The 17,241-nt window shown below is 47.4% G+C and overlaps 1 protein-coding gene across 1 annotated transcript in view; it reads left to right on the forward strand.

Annotated features, from left to right (window-relative positions):
• ccdc170 (coiled-coil domain containing 170) overlaps positions 1 to 13,771 on the forward strand; it is an 82,386-nt gene extending 68,615 nt beyond the window's left edge. Inside the window, exons 12-13 of the mRNA XM_078405919.1 lie at positions 3,502 to 3,738; positions 13,326 to 13,771. Of these exons, the coding sequence (XP_078262045.1) occupies positions 3,502 to 3,738; positions 13,326 to 13,607 (519 nt within the window). The 3' untranslated portion in view covers positions 13,608 to 13,771. The remainder of the gene's footprint in view (positions 1 to 3,501; positions 3,739 to 13,325) is intronic.
• The last annotated feature ends 3,470 nt before the right edge of the window (positions 13,772 to 17,241 follow it).

Here is a 17,241-nt window from a genome sequence, read left to right on the forward strand (position 1 = left end):
ATAGCCGATACCATCATCCCCACGGTAAGGGTCAGTATCTTCCCTAACCAAAAACCCTGGGTGGACAGGTCTATTCACGTGGCCTTGAATGCTCGCACCCCTGCTTACAACTCCGGCCTGGCATCCGGCAACATGGACGACTACAAGGGAGAGTCCTACCGACTGGGAAGGGCAGTGAAGGATGCAAAAAAGGAGGTACCGGGACAAGATGGAGTCACAGATGGAGCAGCAGGACACCAGGAACCTTTGTCAGGGGCTACGGACTATAACTAGCTACAGGTCCAGCACCCCCTCAACCGGAAGTGCCGGCTCCTCCTTAGCTGATGACCTGAATTCTTTTTATGCACGGTTTGAGACGGGTAACACCACCAGCTCGCCGTCTAAAAACAGCACCGAAGGGGCGCTGGCTAGCGAGGCTGGAGGGGGATCCACCGCCGGGGATGTGCACACATTCTCGGTGTCCGAGCATGAGGTGAGGTGGGCTCTGATGCGTGTGAACACGAGGAAAGCTGGAGGCCCAGATGGTATATCTGGGCGAGTACTAAAGTCTTGTGCTACTCAGCTTGCTCCAGTGCTCACCACAATATTCAACCTCTCCTTGGCAAATTCCGTGGTCCCTGCATGCTTCAAAAGATCCATCATTGTACCGGTGCCAAAGAATGCCCCTCCAGCGTGTTTAAATGACTACCGACCGGTGGCCCTCACCTCGGTTGTCATGAAATGCTTTGAGAGGCTAGTCAAGAAGCACATCTGTGCCCTCCTTCCTCGCAACATGGACCCACTACAGTCCGCATACCGTCCGAACAGGTCCACGGATGATGCGGTCTCCCAGGTTCTGCACACCGCTCTCTCTCATCTGGACAGCCAGGGGGGCTATGTGAGGATGCTGTTCATTGACTTTAGTTCAGCATTCAACACAATAGTCCCCAGCAGACTGGTTGAGAAGCTGCTGGAACTGGGGCTTAGCACCCCTCTGTGTGCCTGGGTCCTGGACTTTCTCACTGCCAGGCCCCAAGTGGTCAGGATGGGGGAACACACATCTAGCTCCCTCACCCTGAACATAGGATCCCCCCAGGGCTGCGTCGTTAGCCCCCTACTGTACTCCCTGTACACACATGACTGTGGGGCCAAGTTCAGCTCAAACTCCATCATCAAGTTTGCTGATGACACAGTGGTGGTGGGCCGGATCTCCAACAACGATGAGAAGGCCTAGCGGGAGGAGGTGGCTGATCTGGCACTCTGGTGTCAGGACAATAGCCTCCTCTTGAATGTCACTAAAACAAAGGAGGTGATTGTGGACTTCAGAAGGGCTAAACATCCAAGGACGTACACGCCACTGGAGATAAATGGGTCTACTGTGGATAGGGTGAGCAGTTTTAAATACTTGGGAGTCCGCATCTCAGAGGATCTGACGTGGGCAACGCACATTGCCGCACTGGTGGGTAAGGCAAAGCAGCGCCTTTACCACCTTAGACAGCTGAGGAAATTCAGAGTGTCTCTGAGGATCCTTCATTGCTTCTACTCTGGGGCTGTAGAGAGCATCCTGTCCGGCAACATCACAGTCTGGTTTGGGAACAGCTCTGCCCAGGACAGGATGGCCCTGCAGAGAGTAGTGCGTTCGGCAGAACGCACCATGGGAACTACACTCATCCCCCTGCAGGACCTATACATCAGGAGGTGCAGATCCAGAGCAAGCAAGATCATGAGGGACCCCTGCCACCCCAGTAACGGACTGTTCCAGATGCTACGATCAGGCAAACGCCTCCGCTGTCACGCTGTGAAAACGGAGAGGATGAGACGGAGTTTCTTCCCACAGGCCATCAGGACTGTCAACTTTTATAACCCCAGAGACTACATTTTTGTCGACACTAATAGTAAATTATTAACTTTATTTATATGCTGTAACTGTAATTCTTTTTTGTGCACAATCCGCAGGCATTGCCAATTTCATTTCACTGCACATCGTGTATGTGTATGTGACAAATAAATTTGACTTGACTTGACTTTAAGTGCAGCCCCACTTTGGCCCAGCCCTTTGGCTTGTATTTGTTGTTGAAATCAAGTGGGCACAGTGACAAGAAGGCAAAGTTATTCCTGACACTGGTGTTTCTTTTACATGCTTCAGAACTGCACAGAATATTCCAGGTGTGGCTCCCAACCCATGTTTCACCTTACATAATCTACACCACGACAGATGAAGACAAGCATCCCATAGGCCTTCTTCACCTCTCTATCCACCTGTACCGACACTGTCGGAGATCTACGGACTATATTCCAAAATCCCTCTGTTACGCAACACTCCATAGGGAATCTACCTAGTACTTTGTTATGTCCAAGCCTTGACTTTGGGGTTGGGGTTGGTTTGGCTTGGGGTTGGCGCCAGGGGTTATGGGGAGAAGGCAGGAGAATGGGGTTAGGAGGGAGATATAGATCAGCCATGATTGAATGGCGGAGTCGACTTGATGGGCAAATGGCCTAATTCTGCTCCTATCACTTATGACCTGACGACCATTCAAAATGCATCAATGTGCACTGGTCCGGATTAAATTCCATCTGCCATTGCTCTGTCCAACTTTCCATCTTTTCAATGTTTTGCTGATACAGGCACTCTGTGCTTCTTTCACACAGAGGTTATGTTCTTGAATGCAGCGCAAATCACAAAAACATGTAAATTAAACATATGTGCGGTGTAAATTTGAGCGGGCTATTTAAAAAATACAGGCACGTAAATCAGGCTTCAGTATTAAATGAACAAGCGTGTTATTCTAAAAGATGCATAAATCCAACACGGGTAAAATGCGAGGTGGATGTATATTTTTCTTTTAGGCAATAGGTGCAGGAGTAGGCCATTCAGCCCTTCGAGCCAGCACCACCATTCAATGTGATCATGGCTGATCATTCTCAATCAGTACCCTGTTCCTGCCTTCTCCCCATACCCCCTGACTCTGCTATCCTTAAGAGCTCTATCTAGCTCTCTCTTGAATGCATTCAGAGAATTGGCCTCCACTGCCTTCTGAGGCAGAGAATTCCACAGATTTATAACTCTGACTGAAAAAGTTTTTCCTCATCTCTGTTCTAAATGGCCTACCCCTTATTCTTAAACTGTGGCCCCTGGTTCTGGACTCCCCCAACATTGGGAACATGTTTCCTGCCTCTAACGTGTCCAACCCCTTAATAATCTTATATGTTCAGACAGTAACATTTAAAAAATGAACATGAACAGGTAGGGGATGAAGGAACTGGGACCATGTGCAGGTAGATGGGATTAGATTAAATTGGCATCAGGGCATGTTCCTGTGCTGCACTGATCAATGTTCCATACTGCAGCCTATGATAATTGGCCTCACTAAAATGCTTCAAATTTCTGTGTCAACTTACTAATCAAACTTCATAATCCTACCTCCTATGAATGAAATAGATGTCCTTACTGGGTGGTGGATTTTCTGTAAAGTGCGCTCCGTTTCACTCAGCAGTAACTGATTTCTTCTCCAATGTGTGCAGATTAAAACGCTGGAGCAGAACAAAACAATCGAGGATCTGAATAAATCTGTGAAGAAGGTGGAGAAATTAAGACACGAGGCCACAGCAAAGCTAGGCAGCACCACGTCAGACCTGAGGTTCACCGAGTTTGAGGCAAAGGAGGAGAAAGACCGAGCCCGCAACATATTGGGGGCTGTTAGCGGTGAGCTTAAGACCCTGAAACAAACCCTGGAAGAAGTGGCCCAAAGGGAGAAACAGGTAGGAATATTCATTCTCGTCCTAGTCATGTTGAAGAGTGGCGAGATCAAGGGGTGAAACCCTGACCTTATCAGGCAGTACTGAGTAAACTCTTCTAACTCAACAGATAGTTATGTGGAAGGATGAGACTGGTACTCGAGTGAAAGCACCAAACTGGGCTCTCTAGCTGAATATGTGGAACTCATTGCCACAGAAGGCTGTGGAGGCCAAGCCATCGGATATTTTTATGGCGGAGATTGACATATTCGTGAATAGTAAGGGTCTCAGGGGTTATGGGGAGAAGGCAGGAGAATGGGGTTGAGCTGAAAAGATAAATCAGCCATGATTGAATGGTGGAGTAGACTTGATGGGCCGAATGACCGAATTCTACTACTATTACATGAATTTATGGGAGGAAGCTACTTATAACACTATAAGACAGGAACTGGAGAAAGTAGATTGGCAGTGACTCTTTGAGGGTAAATCGATATTGGACATGTTTGGATTCCTTTAAAGGCCAGATGATTAGTTCAGCACCAGCATGTTCCTGTTAGATTGATAGATAAAAACAGCAAGGTTCAGGAACCTTGGATAACAAGGGATATTTCAAGTTTGTTCAGAAAGGAAAAGTAAATATATATATATATAGTTTATGAAGCTGAAATTGGACAGGGCCTTTGAGGAATAGAAAAGAAGCAATAAAGGACTTAAATAAGAAGTTTGGATAGCTATAATAGGTTTTTAATTGACTTTGGCAAATAGATTTACAGCATTTCATACATTGGGAGTAAGAGGGTAACTAAGGAATGGGCAGATTTGCTCAAAGATAAAGGAGAGGATTTACGCATGGAACTTGAGCAAGTGATGTAATTGATTACAGAGATGTAATGCTGAGGCTCTATAATGCACGAGTCAGGCTGCATATTTGGAGTACTGTGAGCAAGTTTGGGCCCATATCTAAGGAAAGATGTGCTGGCTCCGGAGAGGGTCCAGAGGAGGTTTACAAGAATGATTCCAGGAATGAGTGGGTTAGCATATGATGAGCGTTTGACAGCACTGGGCCTGTACTCACTGGAGTTTAGGAGGTTGAGGTAGGGACCTCATTGAAACTTACAGAATAATGAAAGGAATAGATGGAGTGGATGTGGAAAGGATGTTTCCACTGGTGGGAGGTCATAGCCTCAGAATTAAAGGGCGCTCTTTTAAAAAGGAGGTGAGGAGGAACTTCTTTAGTCAGAGGGTAGTTAATCCGTGGAACTCATTGCCACAGGGGGCAAGTCAGTGGAGGCCAAGTCAGTGGATAATTTTAAGGCAGAGCTTAGGCAAATTCCTGATTAGAATGGGTGTCAAGGGTTATGGGAGAAGGCAGGAAAATGGGATTAGGTGGCTGAGATCAGCTATGATTGAAAGGCGGAGTGGACTCGATGGGCCAAATGGCCTAATTCTACTCCTATAACTTGTGAACTTGTGAAATGGGCAGGGTCCTTAATGAGTAATTCACATTGATATTCACCAAACAGAAAGACATGGGTGTCGGTGATATGAGGGAGGGGTGTGCTGGATGTCATGACAAACAATAAGATGGATGTCTCCTGGGACTGATGGGATCTATCCCAAGATACCAAGGGACCTCTGTGGTTTGTAATATATATTAATAATTTGGATTAAAGTGTCGCTGTTTTGTTTACTCAGTATACAGGTGACATGAAAACTGGTAGATAGCCAGGAAGATTGTCAAAGAATACAGCAGGATATAGATCATGGAGTCATAGAGTGGAAACAGGCCCTTTGGCCCAACTTGCCCACACCGACCAACATGCCCCATCTACACGAGTCCCATCTGTCTGCCTTTGGCCTATATCCCTCTAAACCTATTCTATCCATTTACCTGTCTAAATGTTTCATAAATGTTGTGATAGTATCAGCCTCAACTACATCCTCCGGCAGCTCGTTCCATACACCCACTACCCTTTGTGTAAAAAAGGTTGCCCCTCAGGTTCCTATTAAACCTTTCCCCCCTCAACTTAAACCTATATCTTCTGGTTCTTGATTCCCTACTCTGGGTCAAAGACTCTTTGTGCATTTACTGTATCCATTCCTCTCATTTGGAGATCAGTTGTAAATCTGGGCGGATAAATGGCAGATGGAGTTTAATCTGCACCTATTGTCTATTGTCTATAAACAATGGATGAAGTGCAGTTCCTCAGGCTCATGTTGGATCATGTTCGGAGGTCAGAATGGAGCGGGCATGGGATATTTGTGCTTCCAGAGTGAATGGAGATATTCTGCAGGGGTAAATCTGGTATAGACACCTTTGGATCATTGAAAGGGGAAGGGGAGATGTTTTTGGTGGATCACTCTGGAGATGGTGGACTTTGGTGGCATTGAACGAGGACTGCAAGTAATGGGCAGGGCATGAAGAAATGAGGGGGAGATACTCAGTCAGGGTTAAGCATATTAGAAGGAGTAGCAGTGGAAGATGCATTGGGAGCACTGGTGCAGAAGATGGCATTGTCAGGAATGAACACAACAGAGAGAAATTGGGAGAATGAATTTGAACCCTTACCAATATGGCATGAGGGGACAAGTTAGCTGAATCAGTGGGCGCCCAGCAGATATTGGTCATTTAGAGGTGTAAGAAGAGGTATATCTAGGTATAACATTTTTCATGCATCTAGCTTGTCCAGTCCTTGTATAAAATTATAAAAGGACTGGACAAGCTGGATGCAGGAAAAATGTTCCAAATGTTGGGGGAGTCCAGAACCAAGGGCCACAGTCTAAGAATAAAGGGGAGGCCATTTAACACTGAGATGAGAAAAAAAACTTTTTCACCCAGAGAGTTGTGTATTTGTGGCATTCTCTGCCACAGAAAGCAGTGGAGGCCAATTCACTGGATGAATTTAAAAGAGAGTTAGATAGAGCTCCAGGGGCTAGCGGAGTCAAGGGATGTGGGGAGAAGGCAGGCACGGGTTAATGATTGTGGATGATCAGCCATGATCACAATGAATGGCGGTGTTGGCTCGAAGGGCCAAATGGCCTCCTCCTGCACCTATTTTCTTTGTTTCTATGTTTCTGAGAGTTGGAGACCGTCAAATTGGTGGAGGAATGCACACTGAAAAAGTTGCTTCAATTTTCCTGTCTTGGAGCCAGTTATAGATTTACTGTCCCGCTTGCCCAGAAGAGGGAGTGTTTTACTGCAAGATCTTTGGCCTTTGTTACAGTGGAGCTGGCTACTCTATAGGTGTGCTTCGTTCGACTTACTTTGCATCTAATAAAAGGGCCCAACAGCATAATTCCATGGAATTGGTGGGAATTGCGAGAGATTTTCTGAGCCTGAGGCAGGAGCTTGGAGACCTATGGCTGGCCACTGGAAGGAGTGAATATGAGGGTGGTCGGTCAGTGGTGGATGCAGTCAGGGTATGGGATCAGCAGGCAAGAGGTGAGAGGAGGTGGACGTGGACAATCACCAGTTGAATCAACAATCTGGCTCTGGTTCAGCTCCATAACCTAACTGGTGTACACCTCGGGCCAGAGCTTGCATTAGATGGTGTGATGAATCACAGTCCAATGATTCAGGTACTCAGCTTAGTTCAGTTCAGTTTAGTTTAATGTCACGTGTACCGAGGTACGGTGAAAAGCTTTTGTCGCCTGCCAACCAGTCAGCGGGAAGACAGCGCATGATTACAATCGAAATATTCACAGTGTACAGATACATTGGTGAGCGAATAACGTTTAGTGCAAGATAAAGCCGGAAAAGTCCGATCAAAGATAGTCTGAGGGTCACCGATGAGGTGGATAGTAGTTCAGGACTGCTCTCTAGTTGCAGTAGGATGCTTCAGTTGCCTGATAACAACTGAGAAAGAAATGGTCCCTCGTTACAGAAGCAGGTACTGACATTTCAGCAGTTAAACATACAGCTCTTTGTAATAAGCCATTTTTGATTTTTCACTCATAACTTGAGGTCATGCATGGGATTACAACACAGGAATATAACCCCCTCACCATGTTCTAAAGGGCCACCAGATTATCATTAGAGACCACATGCCTCCATTAGAGACCACATCCAACATGCCTCCATTCCACCAGGTGGCGCCATCAGCGATGGTCGGTCTGTCTCATGTATCTGACATCTTTAGATACAAGAGCTGACCCTCATATTTGTACTCTTGGGAAGTTGGTAAAAGAGTGTTAGTGATCAAGTTCCAGCCAACTATTTATGATATCACTGATGGAATAATCTGCTTCATTGCAAGTTATCGAGTCAGGCATCAGTGCCACTTTCAAATCACTATCAATGGCCTGGAAATCACTTCAGAGACCATTCACTGCAGGTTACTGTGATGTGCTAATGACTGGACGGGACAAAGTGATCAGGGAAACGGCTTGTCTGTTGATTGTCCATTGGTATCACCTATTGAGTTTAGAAGAACGAGGAGGGACCTCATGGAAACAAACAGAATAGTGAAAGGCTTGGATATAGTGGATGTGGAATGGATGTTTCCATGAGTGGGAGAATCTAGAACGAGAGGTGATAGCCTCAGAACTAAAGGACGTTCTTTTAGGAAGGAGATGAGGGGAAATTTCCTGAGTCAGAGGGTGTGGAATTCTTTGCCACAGAAGGCTGTGGTGGCCAAGTCAGATATTTTAAGGCAGAGATAGGTAGATTTTTGATTAGTACAGGTGTCAGAGTTTAGACAATAGACAATGGGTGCAGGCCATTCGGCCCTTCGAGCCAGCACCACCATTCAATGTGATCATGGCTGATCATTCTCAATCAGTACCCCGTTCCTGCCTTCTCCCCATTCCCCCTGACTCCACTATCCTTATGAGCTCTATCTAGCTCTCCCTTGAATGCATTCAGAGAATTGGCCTCCACTGCCTTCTGAGGCATAGAATTCCACAGATTCACAACTCTCTGACTGAAAAAGTTTTTCCTCATCTCCGTTCTAAATGGCCTACCCCTTATTCTTAAACTGTAACCCCTTGTTCTGGACTCCCCCAACATTGGGAACATGTTTCCTGCCTCTAAGGTGTCCAACCCCTTAATAATCTTATACGTTTTGATAAGATCCTCATCCTTCTAAATTCCAGTGTATACAAGCCTAGTCGCTCCAGTCTTTCAACATATGACAGTCCCGCCATTCCGGGAATTAACCTAGTAAACCTATTGCTGCACGCCTCAATAGCAAGAATATCCTTCCTCAAATTTGGAGACCAAAACTGCACACAGTACTCCAGGTGCGGTCTCACTAGGGCCCTGTACAACTGCAGAAGGACCTCTTTGCTCCTATACAACTCCTCTTGTTATGAAGGCCAACATTCCATTGGCTTTCTTCACTGCCTGCTGTACCTGCATGCTTCCTTTCAGTGACTGATGCACTAGGACACCCAGATCTCGTTGTACGTCCCCTTTTCCTAACTTGACACCATTCAGATAATACTCTACCTTCCTATTCTTACCACCAAAATGAATAACCTCACACTTATCCACATTAAACTGCATCTGCCATGCATCCGCCCACTCACACAACCTGTCCAAGTCACCCTGCAACCTCATAGCATCTTCCTCACACTAGTTCACACTACCTCCCAGCTTTGTATCATCTGCAAATTTGCTAATGGTACTTTTAATCCCTTCATCCAAGTCATTAATGTATATTGTAAATAGCTGCGGTCCCAGCACCGAGCCTTGCGGTACCCCACTAGTTACTGCCTGCCATTCTGAAAGGGACCCATTTATTCCCACTCTTTGCTTTCTGTCTGTCAATCAAGTTTATGGGGAGAAGGCAGAAGAATGGGGTTAGGAGGGAGAGATAGACCAGCCATGATTGAATGGCAGAGTAGACTTGATGGGCCAAATGGTCTAATTCTACTCCTATCACCTGTGACCTTATGACCTGATGGAATTCTTGAATTGTAATCCCTCAAAACAAAGTGACCTGAAATGTCTCCCATCCATGTTCTCTCGAGATGCTGCCTGATCTGCTGAGTTCCTCCAGCACTTTGTGTCCTTTTTGTAAACCGGGACCTGCAGTTCCTTGTGTCTCTACATCGGGCCTGGCATTTTATAGAATAACTATTCTGTACCAAATTCTGAATCCCTTAGTCCAGAATGATATGCATTAGTCGTGGGTCATTCTCCCTATTAGCCCCGTGAGTGTATATGTGAGCATAATTGAGCATGTTTGTCTGAGCCATTTTGTGATAGGATGGTGCATGTATGACTGTGTATGTGTACATGTGTGTGTGCACATGCGTGTGCATGTATGTGTGCACACCCGTGCATGTGTGTGCGCATGTACCTGTATGTGTGTGTGTGTGTTGTGTGTGTGCACATGTGCACGCGCCCATGCGCCTGTGTGCGCGTGTGCTTGTGTGTAGTGTGTGTGTGCACGTGTGTGTAGTGTGTGTGTGCACGTGTGTGTAGTGTGTGTGTGCGCGTGTGCTTGTGTGTAGTCTGGAGCAATTAGGCTTGTATACACTGGAATTTAGAAGGATGAGGGGGGATCTTATTGAAACATATAAGATAATTAGGGGATTGGACACATTAGAGGCAGGAAACATGTTCCCAATGTTGGGGGAGTCCAGAACAAGGGGCCACAGTTTAAGAATAAGGGGTAGGCCATTTAGAACGGAGATGAGGAAGAACTTTTTCAGTCAGAGAGTGGTGAAGGTGTGGAATTCTCTGCCTCAGAAGGCAGTGGAGGCCAGTTCGTTGGATGCTTTCAAGAGAGAGCTGGATAGAGCTCTTAAGGATAGCGGAGTGAGGGGGTATGGGGAGAAGGCAGGAACGGGGTACTGATTGAGAGTGATCAGCCATGATCGCATTGAATGGCGGTGCTGGCTCGAAGGGCTGAATGGCCTACTCCTGCACCTATTGTCTATTGTCTATTGCACGTGTGTGCGCGCCCGTGCGCGTGTGCCTATGTGCGTGTGTGTGTGCGTGTGTTGTGTGCACGTGCATATACCGGCCCGTGTGCCCACCTGATGTGTGCCCTCAGCAGGAGCTCAGCTCTCCCGAAGGCCGTACAATCAGATGCGTGAACTGCTCTGAATGCACCTTGTTCTGTTCCATGTATCTGTGAAAGCTCAAGTACAAATGGGGAAAACTAAATTATCCAGAAAAGGTGCAAGATGCATAGAAAATAAAAGTTTGAGGTACAGCAAGTGTTCCTTCAAGGATCTTTATGTCCCTCAGTCACCGTCAGTTCTAAAGAGTGTGACAAGTTGAAAAAATTATCATATTTATTAATGAGAAAATACATTGCTATTTTCACACCTTTTTCGACTGCTCTCACACGCTGACTCCTGCTGTAAAGAGAGAGGGAGAGGGGGAGGGGGAGGGAGAGAGGGAGGGAGGGAGGGAGAGGGAGAGAGGGAGGGATGGAGGGAGGGAGGGAGAGGGGAGGGAGGGAGAGAGGGAGGGAGGGAGGGAGGGAGGGAGGGAGAGGGAGAGGGAGGGAGAGAGGGAGAGGGAGAGAGGAGAGGAGGGAGGGAGGAGGGAGAGGGAGAGAGGGAGAGAGGGAGAGAGGGAGAGAGGGAGAGAGGGAGAGAGGGAGGGGAGAGGGAAAATGAATGATGAAGTGAGTCTGGTCAATGTTGAAGTGAATCTGGTACTTTTGTACCAAATCTTGTTTCCCCACGCTATCTATGAAATGGCTGCTTGTACTCCCCTCACGTACCCCATCACCTCCATTTTCTAAATCCCCTCTAAATCATCTGTACGCTAGTTCTATGTTATCCCACTTTCACTTCCTACACACTAGGCACATTTACAGGTCAATTAACTTACAAGCCTGCTCGTCTTTCGACTGTTTCCGTATCGTTTCGCCGTCCGCACTGCGGCCTAACATCGTGGAGTTGGCGGCCTCTTGCTGGGACTCCAAACCGCGGAGCCTGTGGACTTTCTCGGAGCGGGCGATCCCTTTGCCAGGGGTTCGGCCCTTGGTGCTCCGAGCTGCAGGAGCTGCGGACTTTAACATCCTGAATCTCGCTGGGACCTGGTTAGGGACCGATTCCGGGAACTCCAAGCCGCAGGACGCTCGACCGCCCCGATGCATAGACTGCCCCGACGAGGCAGACCGATCGCCGGCTGCGGCTGGCTCGACTCCCCCGACCACGGGAGGAAAACAGATGAGACTTTATTGCCTTCCATCACTGTGGAGAACATGGAGGAGCCGCCGTGGTGGACGTTTATGTCAATTCTTACGTAGTAGTGTGTCTTGTTGCTTTTTTGTTATGACTGGATGGCAAACCAAATTCCTCCTATGTTGCTTAATACACTTGGCTAATAAATTACGATTATGATAATGTAGGAGGGAACCAGAGCACCCGATGAAAACCCACACGGTCACAGGGAGAATGGACAAATTCTGCACAGGCAGCACCCACAGTCAGGATTGAACCTGAGTCTCTGGCGCTGTGAGGTAGCAGTACTGCTGCGCCACTCCCTTCATCAACCTCACTTCAATAAACTGTGCTCAGTGTTGTATCGCTGTTCGTGGGAACTTGCCTGGTGCACGTTTACTCCTATATTTCACACACTGCCATAATGATCACACGTCTGAAGCATTTCATTGGCTGTGATGTGATTTGGATCATCCTGAATCAGTGAAGAACTCTACACAATACAATTCTTTGTCTGGTGTTGTAGGTCCGGATGTCTTTGAGACATTCCATTCTCATGTCATCTTTTTAACCTGTTGATTCCAATGGCAACTAACCCAAATTTTAATGGGCTATAAAAAGGAACTCTTAGAGTCATGTAGCACGGAATCCAGGCCCTTCAGCCCAACTCATCTATGCTGACCAAGATGTCCCATCTAAGCTAGTCCCATTTGCCCATATCTCTATAAACCTTTCCTGTCCATGTACCTGTCTAAATGTCTTTTAAATGCTACTAGACCAAGTGGACCCGTTAGGCCCAAACCTCTCCTACATTGGTGCAGCACCCTGTCCTCTCCCCTCTCTCCTCAACCCCCCCTCCCCTCTCCCTTCTCCCCCACTCCCCCCTTCCCCCATCCCTCCCTCCTCCCTGCTCCCCTCCCCCTCCCCTCCTTTTAATCTTTAAAATGTGAATAACTTTTAAAATATAACACCGATTTCAATAAAACTACTTGCATTATCACTAAAGTGACAATGGTGAGTAAGGTGGGCCTAAAATTGTCGCGCTATCGTGTACCGTTTTGGCTGAAGTTCAGTCACAAACAAGTTTATAAACGAGAGTTTTAGTATATAGATTATAGTATCTGCCGAGTAGAGCCTGGAAACGGGTCCTTTGGCCCAACTTGCCCACACTGACCAACGTGTCCCATCTCGACTAGTCCACCTACCTGTGTTTGGCCCATATCCCTCTGAACCTATCCTATCCATGTACCTGTCTAATTGTCTGAATGCTCTTCTGGTAGCTCATTCCATCCACCTACCACCATCTGAGTGAAAAGGGTCACCCTTCAGGTTCCTATTCAATCTTTTCCCATTCACCTTAACCCCATGTCCCCTGGTTCTTGATTCCTCTACCCTGGGTAAAAGACTGTCTTTTGGACCTTTTGAGTGCACGTGTGCGTGAAGCAGATATTCACTGTAACATTGCGCGCTTGTTGTTCCAGCTGGTGAATTTCAGAGATGTCGTCTCGCGGATACTGGGCCTGAACGTTCACGCTCTTGCACTTCCCGACTATGAAATAATAAAACGTCTCGAGATGCTTGCCCAAGCTCACCACTCCTCGGCAGTGACTACACTGTGCCTCGAGAACTCCATGGACAAGCTGAACCAAGGCTATGCAGCAGGACGCGAGGCCAGGCAAAGGTTGGCTGCCGGGCTGACCCACCCAGGCCCCAAGCCAGTCACACCAATGCCACCAAGGAGACTGAAGAGTGCCTCGTCATGAGAAGCTTTCTCCATCAGAGTTATTGCCAATATTGCAATGGCAGTGTGCAGCGTCTGAAAAGCGTTCATAGTTACTAGTTCAAAATATCGTCACCTTTCCGAGGTTCTTGGGATGACCTGCTAGCCTGAGACTAACTGTGCTGGGGTTGGTGGTATTCAGAAGGTTGTGAGTTCAAGTCCCACTCCCGAGACTTGAGCACACCATCCAGACTGAAGCTCCAAGCGCCGAACTCGGAGAATGCTGAGGTGCTGGAGTTTCATTCTGTCCAACGAGATGTTAAATTAATGCACTGTTTGCTCTCCACAAAGGGCGCAGAGGTTGTCCGACGCTCTTCTGAAGAACATGAGCTCTTTCCTGACCAATAGCTATCCCTCCAGTAGATCAGTAGAACTGTTCACTTCTTTACTCTTTGCAAGCCTTTACCGTGTGGAAATTGGCTGCTGTCAGTAGTCAGTCAGTGCCTTTCAAATGAATCCCCATTGAGGCACAAGATCCTCAAAGGTGGCCAGATCCCCAGATGGAACCAGGTTAGAGTTCCCCTGTCCTTTACCTTGCACCCCACCAGCCACGCATCCAACACATCATTCTTTGACATTGCTGCCCATGTTAATCCCACCACCAGTCACCTCTTCCCACCACACTGCCTTTCGCAGAGACCATTCCCTCTGCAACTCCTTGGCTCACTGATTCCTTCCCAACAAATCACCCCATCCACACCCACCAGGTACTCTCCCCCGGTACAACGCACGAGATGTCCCTACACCTCCTCTCTCACATCCATCCAGTGACCCCCAACAGCCCTTCCCGGAATGGCGGGACTGTCGTATGTTGAAAGACTGGAGCGACTAGGCTTGTATACACTGGAATTTAGAAGGATGAGAGGGGATCTTATTGAAACATATAAGATTATTGAGGGATTGGACACGCTAGAGGCAGGAAACATGTTCCCAATGTTGGGGGAGTCCAGAACCAGGGGCCAAATTTCAAGAATAAGGGGTAGGCCATTTAGAACGGAGATGAGGAAAAACTTTTTCAGTCAGAGAGTTGTAAATCTGTGGAATTCTCTGCCTCAGAACGCAGAGGAGGCCAATTCTCTGGATGCTTTCAAGAGAGAGTTAGATAGAGCTCTTAATGATAGCGGAGCCAGGGGGTATGGGGAGAAGGCAGGAACGGGGTACTGATTGAGAATGATCAGCCATGATCACATTGAATGGCAGTGCTGGCTCGAAGGGCCGATTGGCCTTCTCCTGCACCTATTGTCTATTGTCTAATGAGACATAGGTTCACTCTAACCCCATATACTGCATTCAGTGCTCTCGATGTGGCCTCATTTACATTGGCGAGATTAAACATAGACTAGGTGACGGTTTCACCGAATATGCACCAAGGCCGGCTTATCTCTTGGTTGCTAACCATTTTAACTCCTTTCCCATTCCCATACTGACCTTTCGGTCCTGGGCCTCCTCCATTGTCCGGGTGAGGCCACATGCAAACTGGAGGAACATCTGTTCCTCACCAGGGTCTCCTCAACATCCTGCAGCTCTGCTCTTGCTCCCCCTTCCCCCAGTCGCAACAGGGTCAGAGTCCCCCTAGTCCTCACTTTTCACCCCATCAGCCGTCGTTTGCACCACCTAATCCTCCGACATTTTCGCCACTTCCAACGGGATCCCACAACTAGCCACATTTTCCCAAATCCACCCCTTTCCGCTTTCCGCGTAGACCGGTCCCACGGCAGCTCCCTGGTTAACTCATCCTTTCCCACCCAAACCACCCCCTCCCCTCACTTTCCCCAGCAACCGCAGGAGCTGCAACACCTGTCCATATACCTCCTCCCTCGACTCCGTCCAAGGACCCCAACAGCCTTTCCAGGTGAGGCAGATGTTCACTTGCACCCCCTCGACCTCATCTACTGTATCAGCTGTTCCATGTGTGGACTCCTATATATCGGCGAGACCGAACGCAGGCTCGGTGATGGTTTCGCTGAACACCTCCGCTCAGTCTACCTAAACCTACCTGATTTCCCGGTTGTTAAACATTTTTACTCCCCTTCCCATTCCCACACTGACCTTTCTGTCCTGGGCCTCCTACATTGTCAGAGTGAGGCCTAGCGCAAATTGGAGGAACAGCATCTCATATTTCGCTTGGGCAGCTTACACCCCAGCGGTATGAATATTGACTTCTCTAAGTAACCTTTGCTTTCCCTCTCTATCCATCCCTCCCCCTTCCCAATTCTCCGACTAGTCTGACTGTCTCCCTGATTGCATGTTATCTCTATTTGCTTTGTTGTCACTTTCTCCAATGATCTATTCCACATTTTTCTTGGATTTTATCTCTTTTGATGTCTTGTTTTCACACCTTACCTTTCCTTATCTCTGTCTCTCCCTCTCCCTTGACTCTCAGTCTGAAGAAGGGTCTCGACCCAAAACGTCACCCATTCCTTCCCTCCAAAGATGCTGCCTGTCCCGCTGAGTTACTCCAGCATTTTGTGTCTTCTTTTCGGTGTAAACCAGTATCTGCAGTTCCTTCCTACATATCTCCAAGGTAATAATAATCGCCTAGTGGATACACTAGTTTCAATGGTAGGAGAGCATACAGTGCATTCAGAAAGTATTCAGACCCCTTCACTTTTTCCACATTTTGTTACGTTACAGCCTTATTTTAAAATTGATTAAATGTTTGTTTTTAATCATCAATCTACACACAATACCCCAGAATGAAGAAGCAAAAACAGGTGTTTAGAAATGTTTGCAAAGTAATTAAAAAGAAATAACTGAAATATCACATTTACATAAGTATTCAGACCCTTTACTCAGTACTTTGTTGAGGCACCTTTGGCAGCGATTACAGCCTCAAGTCTTCTTGGGTATGACGCTACAAGCTTGGCACACCTGTTTTGGGGTCATTTCTCCCATTCTTCCCCCTCATGACCTTATAGACCCATGGGGGTGACAGGAAGGGAAGGGTAAGTGGTGGGGATGGAATGGTCCTGACATCCCAATCAAGAAGCTGCATTGTAAAGTAATTTGGAAGTATCGGTATGGAAGGCATCGGCGTCACTCCAGAGATGGCAGTGACAATGAAAATGGAAGGGATTATTTAGAGTCATAGAGTCTTACAGTGTGGAAACAGGCCCTCCGGCCCAACTTGCCTACACCGGCCAACATGTCCCATCTACACTAGTCTCACCTGCCTACATTTGGCCCATAGTTAAACCTGTCCTATCCACGTACCTGTCTAAACGTTTCTTAAACGTTGCAATAGTACCTGCCTCGACTACCTCCTCCGGCACCCCTTCTCCAAACTCCATACACTTACCACCCTTTGCTTGAAAAAGTCACCCCTCGGGTTCCTTTTAAATCTTCCCCCCCCCCTCACTTGAACCCTGTGTCCTCTGGTTCTCGATTCCCCTACTCTGGGCAAGAGACTCAAACTCTCGAAAGAAGTTAGTTCTGCTGGATTAGAACTGGCCGCAATGATCCGTCTACCAGGCCAGCCTGGATCTTGGGAAGTACAGTATCTGACTCGGGTGAACTGGATCATAGTTTTCCAGGCAAATCTGTAATTTGAAGCAGATACGTTTCCACTGAAGTTGAGGTATAATTCTGTGAACACGGGGAAATTAAAGAGCGGATCA

Source organism: Rhinoraja longicauda, chromosome 9, assembly GCF_053455715.1.
Source record: "Rhinoraja longicauda isolate Sanriku21f chromosome 9, sRhiLon1.1, whole genome shotgun sequence".
NCBI lineage: Eukaryota > Metazoa > Chordata > Chondrichthyes > Rajiformes > Arhynchobatidae > Rhinoraja > Rhinoraja longicauda.